The sequence below is a fragment of the Egretta garzetta genome, unplaced genomic scaffold (assembly GCF_000687185.1).
Source record: "Egretta garzetta isolate BGI_Z169 unplaced genomic scaffold, ASM68718v1 scaffold435, whole genome shotgun sequence".
NCBI lineage: Eukaryota > Metazoa > Chordata > Aves > Pelecaniformes > Ardeidae > Egretta > Egretta garzetta.
In genome coordinates, this window is record NW_009259691.1 from 689,540 (window position 1) to 700,459 (window position 10,920).

The window sequence follows — 10,920 nt, forward strand, 5'->3', positions numbered from 1 at the left end:
TGCAGAACAATGTATCTCAAAAGAATTGTCCTACACTGAGCATTTCTTCATTGTGTTTTTATAGCAGCTTTTTTTTTGCAGCAACACAATTCTGGTTATTATTTCCCTTATGAATTCTCTTAAATAAACAATGCAAACATCAATCTCATTTCTGCTGAGCTTGAAGTGCCTGCAGTGACCATAATTAAAGTGTTCAGCATATCAGTTGGTGATATTACTTCTGCAAGCAAGCTCTTCCTTCTGTAGGAATTTTTACGATCAGCTTCCTAGCTCTACACAAATCCCCCATACACCATGATTTAAGCACCTGTATCAAATGCAAATTGAATTTTGCCACTGAGTGCGAAGTTCAGGTTTCTCATAAGTCTAAATCTGAATTTCTTAACACAGAAATTTCAATTTTCATAACTCTAAGAGATGATTCTACAGTCCTATTTCACAGCCATTATCAGTAGCACTGATTGATCAAATAAGGGAGGAATCACCATTAAAAAGGTGACAAAGGATTTATTAAGGGCTTGATACTACAGCCTTGCTTGTATCAAATAGAAAGTAATGTTTGTATCAGGGAATGTACTTCAGAAATGTGATACTGCTTGGCAGAGATACTAATGGCAAAACTCTGCCATTGCTAAAGCTTGGAAATAAAGCCTAACAGTGAGACATGAATCCTTCAGAGGAATTTCAGGAGAGGCTAGAAGCACAGGATTATCCCAAATCCATCCACCTCTGTTCCTTATACGGGGTCCTAATCTGACAGACATCTCGTAGATACTTCTGCCAGCTGAGTGAAGAACACAGCACTGTGTGTGTGTGCAGCCTACTACACAGAAATTGTGAAACGCTGCCCCAATGCTGAAGAAAACTTCTGCGCATGCTCAGGTAAACCTCCATTCGTATATCCTAGCGAGAGGCCCATCTGGCTTCTAGGTGGGCTTGGACAGCGGATTTTGTCTCAGGGTACCACTGGGGCATCCCCCAAGGACAATTTAGACATATTGTACTGAGCTAATGCTGAGAATAAGTGGAAAGTGTAATTTTATTCCTGTTCTCTGGTATGCTATAGCTATTTTGTGATCCTCAGCAACAGCGGAAAATGGTATCAAAACAATAACCTCCACAGTGGGCAGATGGTAAAGCTGGGTAAATTCAGTTAAAAATCAGGGACGCATTTTCAATAATAATGATTAACGACTGAAACAACTACAAAAAGAAATTATGTTTTCTCTACTTCTTGACCTTTACAGGCCAAGACTGCAGGTCTTTCTTGTTTATGTGCTTTATTTACCATATTCATATTTTGAGTTCCATATTAGCAAGACTGGATTAAATTTTTGGTCTGCTTAACTCATGATGTCAGAATAGATGATCTAATGTCTTTTTGTAACTACAAACTCTGAAAAATGTATTTCTGATGTACTGAATATATATCTAAAATGAATTACCTCTCATAAAAAAAGAAAGAAAACCTTTCTGTAGAAGAAACTTTAAAGTAAATAACTTCTGCAAAAAGAAAGTAAAATTACTAGTTAAAAGTACAGGTTCATAAAGATTTCTTTTACACGATGGGTTTTCCTGCTCTCCGAAAAGTCAGACTTGACAAATATACTAGAACATCTTTCCAAAGATATACTTGAACTCTGAAAACATACATGTTAGAAATAGCTGAGTGTTTGACTTTAAAGAACTTACATTAGTTGCTTCTAACTTTTATTTTCAGAAATGCATACGTAAGGACAAGACTCAATAAAAAAGTTAAAAATTAAAGATGGGGAGATTTTGTGAAAGCTTCCTGCAAAACAGCAGCAACAACAAAATAGCTAAACAGCTCTTCATAGATCTCTGCTTTTCATAGCATGAAGAATAAACAGATATAATGTAAAATATGTGATCACATGAAAAATTAAGATTTAAATACAGAATTATATACGAATATGTATTTCTTGATATTTCTACTTGAACCTACCACCCCAAAAAAGCAGAAAAACGTTACTGATCAGTCTGAATTGTTGTCTCTCCCCATCTCTCAACCCTCCCCGCCCCGCCCCAAGTATTCAAGTTCCATCAGGCTAAAATAAGTTTCTGGTGGGTAACTTCTCAGAATATTTTTTTTTTCTCCTTCTCTCCCCCCCTACTCGGTATCAGAGAGACCTGCATTCCCAAGCACACTAATCACTGGGTTCAGGCTGTACTATCAATATGCCCTGTGGAAAAACCTCTAAACATATGGGTTGAAAAGTTAGTACTGTTAGAAACCAGGCATGTGTAGCAGCAGCTGTCTTACTTGGCATAGCTTTTGTCAAGTTTTCTGGCACAAATTCCACAACCACAGACTTCTAATGGCCACTGGTATCAATCAACATGCTTGGACTAATTCTGAACATAGAAGTTTCACATTTCAAGAAGTTTCACATTTTAACAACTATTTTAAGTCAGTAAGGCTGATCTAATACGCGAGAGCATGCTCACTGCTAGCCCAGTGGCATGGCAGCTTGCCTACTTTGCTGCCAGCTAAGATACCAGGAAAAGAACAGTGGAAACTAAATCCACTTTAAGGACAGAACACATTCAGTTGGCCAGGGAGAATGCCAACTACAGTATCATGTTTAATTCTTAAACACTAATGACTGATTCATGGCAACAACCCCAAAGGGAAATACTCACCTGCTATTTTAGCAGTACATGAAGCACATTTTCAGGGGATGTTTTTTAACACTATCTGCAGGAATTCTGTTTTGTAACTCTATGCTATTAATAAATCTTAGCATTTCAAACTGAAAATTTCCCCCCTCCCCAAAACTCTTTTGAAATAGAGGGGGAATGGAAACCTTATTTGGGATGCAGTAAGTAATAAGACAAGGAATACATAAAGAAAAAAGTAATAATATGCTTCAGTCAAGGCAATGACAGGCACAGAACTACTGGAAGAATAAAGCTGTAAACCCCTCGACTATAGAGCCCCCCCCCCCCCCAATATTCAGTCATGTTGATGTTGCAACTGTGCCTGGACAAACTGCGTCCCATCTCCAATAAGAAAAAAGAAATTGGTTTGGAAATATTCTAAAAATCCTTTTTCCTTACTTTCTTCCTCAGTACATTTTCAATACTCTTACTGCCTGAGCTATTGGCTGTCACCTCCACATAATCTGTTTCATAAAAGACTGAGGAAGAAAAACTGTTCTCTGGTGGATTGCCAGAGACTCTACAAATGCTACCTCACACTGAGCTTAACACCCGAACACGTAACACTTGGTTATGCTACTATTATAGTACAGGAATTTGTAGTTCTTGATGAACAATGCATAGAATAGTAGGAAAAAACACCAACCACTCCAATTTTAGGTATGAAATAAATTGCAATAATTTTCAATTTCATTCTAAACATCTAGAGTATACAAGAATAGTCCAGATACTGGAGAAAGCACACCTGAGTAATCTTAACCTTAAATACCTTCAAGGCAGTGAGACCAACAACGAAGAATTTGAAAGTAGATGTGTCCCATGGAATTATCCCTTCGCTAATTCTGCATCAATTTCAGCCTGTGTGGCAGTTTCTTATCTGTTTATAAAATGATCTCAGTCAGGTGACAAAACATAAGAGGAAAGCAGGTCAGAAAATAGTATCAGTTACATGCACCCACTGAGTATAGATATTAATCCTCAAAGATTTTTATTAAGAAAGGATCATCTTAAGCATCTGGCACAAACGCATACATGAAAATCCTGGACCTATTGCAGTTGTTACGCTTTTGTTGTTGACCATCACAAAACAACAATTTCAACTATGGCATCTAAACCCCTTATATACCACCATCCAAAATCTGCCTTTTAAAACAGGAATTACCAGGATAAATGCTTTAAAGTAAATTAGTTCTAATCCTGACAGTGTTTGAATTGGACATCTGGAAAAAATCTTTTAGCTACATAGATACTGCAACACTGGAACAGGTTACTTAGGTTGCAGAATCTCCATCCCTGGAGGTTTCCAAGACTTGGCTGACTGATCTAATGTTGGCACAAGTCATATCTTGAGCAGGGAGGTCAAGGAGGACTAAATGACCTCTGAAGGTCCCTTACAACCAACGTTTCTGTGATTCCATGAAGGCAGATATGTCAGAAATTGAACTTCCAAAACGTTAGGAGAACTGACAATGCATACAGCTGTTGAAGAGAAATCACTATACAGGAAAACCAGTGTCTCTCATCTCTAGCGGGTAGAAAGACTCTCTTCTGAAATGGTAAACAGAACCAGCAAGCAAGCTATATAAATTCTAGCCTTATGTCTGGGGCAAGTGCTGAATTCCAGTGAAATCAGCTGTCAAGACATTTCTCTCTCTCTTGTGGAAAAAAAAAAAAAGGGAATCTTCTACCGCAAGAAAAATAAGTGTTTGTAGCATTTTATGCAGACAACTTAAGATGAAAATGTAATTAGGAACATTTTTCAGCATTTCAAAGTAAAAACACTACGTTGAAGAATATTCTAATAAAAAGACACTGTTTACTAAGTTTGCTTTATTACTTTGCTTTCCCTCTTTCTCTTGGCACTCTCATTTTTATTAGGGAGCATAAAGCACCTCTCAAAATAAAACCTGAAAACTGGGGCAGAAACATAATACTGTCTTGAGGAGCCACTTACAGGGAAAAAATACAATATTGTTTATTGCTTTGTTAAACAGATTTTAAAAAATGGCAAATTGTCACTTTATAATTGCACAATTCCTCTCAGTGCAGAACATCAAGCAAACTGTATTTTAGAACTTAGCTAAATCTAAGGATAAAAAGCTCTAACCACACTGGATACTCAGCTCTGGGAGACCAAGAAGACAGACCAACATTTCTTCCAAATGAATCCTATGCTACTGATTAGGATCCTGATCCTTGAGCTATGATGCTGAGTTTCACTTTATGAGCTAGCTCTATTTTGGGAATATAATAAATTTCAACTAAGTAGCAATTAGCTCTCCCGAGTCTCAGGCTAGAATAACGGTAGGTAAATTGAGGATTTATTTTTTGTAATAAAAGGCTTTATTTTTTTTCCTCTAGCTTTAAGTTTTTTCCCTTTGTGACCAGGAAACATTCTCAAGGGTTGTGTTGGTTGTATACATGTCTTAACAAGATAAAACAGAGCAGCAACTTTTTCCAGTCCAATTTGAAAATAGGTGAAAGAGCAATTTAGTGAGGATTTAGTGTACCAATTTTATCAAGCAGATGGGTAAAAACAAAAACAGCAACAAAGGTGAAATGTTTCCATCACACCCTGTATAGGAAATGAATGTTCTGTCTGTGACCAGGACAGAGTTACATAGTCAGACATCGGCCTGAGTAAGATGAACTGAACGAGAAACATATTGCACAAAGCCCTGCTATCTGGAATGGAAATTTCCTCACTACAAAGCACACCTGCTAGTGCCATGACAATTATCTGTTAAGGTTAAGGCACTGTTGCTGTCTCCCAAAATGAACTAATTATTCAGGGAAATTCATTCTGGTGTGAAACACACAAGCTATCAGCTCAGAAGCATTTTATCTGTAAAGACAGAAGACTCTGAAATAAATGAGCGTTTTTGGTGGTGTTGAGAATGACCCAAGACCTGAAAAGGTACAGAAGAATAATTGTTAATTAGGGAACCTAAGAAAGATTCTAGCAGCTGCAGAAAGAAAAGCTACATGAGGGTTTTATTACACAAACACGTAGGTGTAGGTTTTCTTCTTACACCAAGCCTGTATTTTCATGCTTGTTTCAAAGGAAATCTTGGTAGAGCTGGAGCATGAGAAGGAAAACCTTTCCAGATGGCTCTGCAGAACAGGTGATCTCAAATTCCTACTGCAATCTGCAGACTCTAAATATCCCTGCAATAGTGTTGCTGCTTGTGCAGCACCTTTTGAAAGCAGGAAAAGGCAAGCCCACACACAGCATCTCTGATTCTGGCGCAGCTTGTTGCTTAATTCAGTCTCAGCCCCTTATGCAGAAGCATTGAAAAAATGTCTAATGAAATTGGGTCTTTCTGCCAAAAGGATGACTGATTTCCAGCATCAGTTCTAGTTAATCTGATCATTTTACAAGGCAGTATCACTCTGGTTTGACTGGATTTGAAACTAACCACAAAGTATTCTGTCCTCAGAAGATTTATCTTTCCATCCTAAAAGAATACTTTAATTTTTTCCAGTATCTCCAGTAACTAAATATTGAAGAAAAAAGAACTTCCTCTAACTGCATTGGTGAAACAGACAGACAGATAACAGAAATTTACCTTTGTTATTTTAACCAGCAGCTGCTATTTATCCCCTTTGACTAATACACTTCATTTAGTATTCCATAAATCAATGATTCGAAAGTATTGCTCTTCAGCTAAAACTATGAAGTAAGGCTACAGTACTGGTATCTTTAAGCAGTGTTAAGAAATGAGACAACTCCCAGAAAAAGTAATTGCAGGTTAATCCAGGCTGTGGGGCTATGAGTCTGTAACTGGCTCTGCTTTCTGTGAAACGGAACAAGAAGTTTCAGTCACGGTCCCCAGGAGCCCACGTTCCCAAAATTCCCCTTGACCTTGCACTAGTAAGCTCTCTTGAAAGCTCAAGCGCACATCTTATCAGAAGAAAGGAGAGAGAAAATTCTGAAATTCTCCTTATGTGTCCATTAACTGTGCGGATGAAAAGAATCCTAAGCAAAATCAATTGTGATCCTAAGCAAAGCTAATCATTAACACACTAGGTCCATCTCACTAGCATTACGTTCACTGCAGATTCTTACAAATAGCTGGAGCAGTATACGAAAAGCTGAAGAATCAAGTAGATACATGAATGCTTTGTTAAGGGCTATATTCTGTTGTTACTCTTCTATTCCTCTGGATCTTTTGTTTTGTTAAGTTAGTTTTACAGAAGCTTTTGCAAAATTAACATATTACAAGTACTTACGTTTGATGCTGGTCAATCTACTTTTGGGCACTGAACAGTCTACAGCTGCTGAAAATAAGAAAAAAATAAATGTGAGTGATTCAATATTTACTTAGTGTTTGTGGTGGCTAGAAAAAAGTTGCAATAAAACAATACAGAACAGACTCATTTAATTAGAACACAGTAATTTTTCTCTATTTTAAAATATGCTAGTTACTATGTATTTAAAGTATTAGATCAATATTAATGCAGTCAAGAGAATTTTCAACATAAAGATGTTAAAGTAAAATATATATTTGAAGGAAAAATCATCATTTAAATGAAGATTCCTTACAAAAGGTTTCTATACACTTTGTGCTGATGGCATTTAGCTGCACACCTGAGGATACCGAGTATGCTACACGGCAGAGACATGACAGTATATTTGTAAGCATGGACTCTGGCAGAATCCGAAGCCCCAGTGCACCTCTCTTTAAAGCAGACATTAAGACAAGAAGGGATGATGAGGAGAATCAGCAGAACCACCTCCAAAACCCTATTACTGAAAATACCTAGAAAAAGAGTGTACAATGGGTTGGGAGGCATTCAAAAAACATTTCTCTTGTAACTCATATCCTGCAAAGTTTTATGCATTTAATTTTAATACTCAGGTCATCCTGCCAAGCCCTAGCATTAGTATCTCTAGGACTGAGATCCCCAAGACAAGTTTATGCCACGAAGAATGAAAACAGGCTGTGAACTGTAAACAATATTAACAACTATCTACAGACTTTTCTTAGCTCTGTGCATGATACTAACTTTTTAAACACAGTATTTCGTACTCCTTGTATGACCTTTAAAAATAACTTTGGCTGCAATACAGTTTGTTTTAAATTATAACACTGCCAGTAGGATATTGTCAGTTCATGGTGGAGTAAACACGTATTTCTAAATCTGAAAAAATTTTGATCAGGATCTCAGCATAATCAAGAAACATACAAACGTACAAGTTCAACACGGTTTTAAGTTCCAGATTTCATAATATTTGTCTTTTGATAAATATAAGTACCTTCTAACACTAAAATGTCTGAAAAAAATTAATATATATATTTAGTGCTCAATAATACACATTAGTAACATGATCTTCTCATTTGCAAACACATGGGGCAATTTTCAAACTACCCAGTGCCATTGATTGCAATATGAACAAAAGATAATGAACATTTGAACTTTTCTAGACACGGTGGTCTGAGTTTAACTGAATGTTCTGCATTAAAATAAATTCTGTATGCTTGCTATTGTGACTATCTCCATGATTTTCAGTTCAGCATATTATTTCATAATTAATTATTTCATCAAAAAAAAGAATTAAGAGAATACAACACAAAGTGCCCTCAAATTAAAGTAGTATCTTTGGTAGTACTTAAGGAAAATGTTTTCATACAAAACTTCCCACTCCAATAATACAAAAGCATTATTAAATAGCAGCCATATCTCCTTGCTGACATTAGTCTGAGTACGAAACAGGAAGAAAACTTACACTTCCTACAATCCAATTAATTCCCACTTGATATGAGCCTATTCTGAAAGAATGAGCTAAATCTGGGGGTAGAAAGTTCATTCACGTATGCATATTTTTACCTTTGGCTGAAAGGATTTTGTTATAATGAAACACCATGTGATCTCTGATCAGGTACTGGCTAGTTAGACTTTGGGAGGAGTCAATGCAGAAAGCTGTAAGGTTAAAATATATTTAAACATTATAAAGGCAGGCACAATAATACTAACATTTTAAACAGTTATTAATTGCAATTCAAAGCCACAAACATTAAATTACTGTGTACTTAACTTCTTTGCCCAATGGCAGTCAGTTTTCTTTAGCAGCTACTATCACATGAAATCATCCTGTCTCCTTCGCTTTTTTCCCCACTGTGCCATTAACTCAATAAATATCTACACAGGTGGCTGCAGTTGGACTATGAAGACATCAGCATGGAAACTTCCCATTTCTCCATTCTATGCTCTTTTGAAAAAAGTGCCTGAGGTGGCAGTATGGCACAGAAACATATACTACCTCGTGTAAACAACTACAGAGGAGTATGTTTAACCTCAAGGATTCTTTAAAGCAGTAACCATATCTATATTCCAGCTAATATAGATGTGACATCTACATCTATTTGGATATCTTGCTAACTGTTTCTAGCTAGCAGTAGAGTCAAGGCAAAACTCGCTCCTCAAAAGTATTTTCAGTAATGCATACTAAATGTAAGTACTATTAAACTTCACCAATTGAGCTTAATGCAAAGGTTTTAATTCTAAAAACACTTTAATCATAAAATCAATGAATTCACATAAAAGAAACCATGTCAACCTTCTGATGAAGGCACACGTGTTACTTACCATTACTCTTAGTACTTAAGTGTCCTTTAAACGGACTTGCTGGACCACATGTGGGAACACCAACAGCTGGGTATTCACTCACTTTAATAAAATGTCAAACAAAGCAAATGTTAGAAAAAAGAAAATGCATATTTTGACAAGATAAAGCAGAAAATCTTTCCCCAAAGGACTAACAAATGACTATAGCAGACCTTTTTCATAGAGGAAAAAATATCGTATTTAAACATTATACTATTACTGAAGTAAAACAATGTAGTTAAGTAACAATCTGAACGCCAAGATACTATGGCAGTACTTTCACTGGTTCGGGGAGCTAAACAGTGGAAGAAACCATCAGATCACTTCAGTCTGAACTTTACATTGGTCATTAAACTGCACAGAGATATGGCCAGTTTTGTACCGATGCTAACCTCCATTTCTTTTAAAGTTTTATTGATTGAACTTTATCATTACGTCAAATGACTAGTGTGAAAAATACTCTGTACACAGACAATGATTATGCTTAGTATTATACTAAAATGCTAGTTTAATAGATTGAAGGAATTACACTTGTGTGAAAATCATCCTATCAATGAGAACACACTATTTCAAAAAACTATTGTTAATGTAAGAGGCATTTGGTTTGCCATTCAACCTTCTGTCAGTTTGATGGTCTTGGATCGCGACAGACAAGTGTAGATGCTGACAAAACCTAAACAACCAGTTGTTTCAAAAAAATGAAGGAATCTGAATTAAAAGCTCTACATGTCCTCCTTGAAAATAAGTGCTGTACAGTCAGGCTCACAACCACCGTCTGTTATGCAACCTACAATTTAAGAATCTGCACCTGCATTAATTAAGAATCTGCACCATTTTTAGAGCAAATTTTAACATGAGGTCTCCTATTACTACAAATCCTAGTGCATAGAAAGCATTCCTTTAATGTTTCCAAGACCCTGCTTAAAATATAAAGCAAATCAAACAAGATTTCTTTAACAGAGTAAATACACCACGCTTACTTAACATGAATTATAAAACCGTGTAGCCAATTTCTACAAACTTATGACTACTATCAAGGTCCATATGGTCTTCCCATTCCCATCCTACTTCTCATCTGTCAAGTCAAGAGTCTGCCATTGCCACATAAGCGTTACCTAGCAATGGAGGTACCACAGCTTTGGGGCAGTAACTCTACTGCTCTATGCTTACTGGCCACCTCCAGCTTTCCACCCTTGATCGGAACCAGCAGCAAGCTGGACCTACCCAAGATGAGGGGAGTCTCTTCTCAGTGGCCTTCAGCTAGGTCAACAAAGGCAGACGTAACTACAAACTGACTGCAGGTGCAAGCGGCCATGCCACATATGTGACTAGGATTAGTTGGGGAAGCAACAAAATGTGTCTTGAGAAAATAAATAAAATTAAAATCATTTGCATATGTGGAAATTTGCAGACTACTTTCTTGGGACCCTGTAGTGAAATTACACAATCTAGATCAATAAACTCAATCCCCACTGTTAGGAAGTACAACAAATATCAAGGCAATTTTGAATTTGTATGAGGATTTCACACTTAGAGAAGCTAGCCTTTATACAGTATGGACTTCTGTGGCTTTACAGTGTTAGAGGCAGTGTCTGCTACAATAGCGATCTGACTACTCTTTGTTGTGAA

The 10,920-nt window shown here is 36.7% G+C and overlaps 1 protein-coding gene across 1 annotated transcript in view; it reads right to left on the reverse strand.

The window, feature by feature from the left end:
* The window catches only part of SPATA7 (spermatogenesis associated 7), a 32,052-nt gene extending 21,655 nt beyond the window's left edge, over window positions 1-10,397 (reverse strand). Inside the window, exons 1-4 of the mRNA XM_035894283.1 lie at window positions 10,369-10,397; window positions 9,274-9,356; window positions 8,515-8,607; window positions 6,916-6,963 (exon numbers count right to left, since the gene is read on the reverse strand). Coding sequence (XP_035750176.1) covers window positions 6,916-6,963; window positions 8,515-8,607; window positions 9,274-9,356; window positions 10,369-10,397 — 253 coding nt within the window. The remainder of the gene's footprint in view (window positions 1-6,915; window positions 6,964-8,514; window positions 8,608-9,273; window positions 9,357-10,368) is intronic.
* Between the last annotated feature and the right edge of the window lie 523 nt (window positions 10,398-10,920).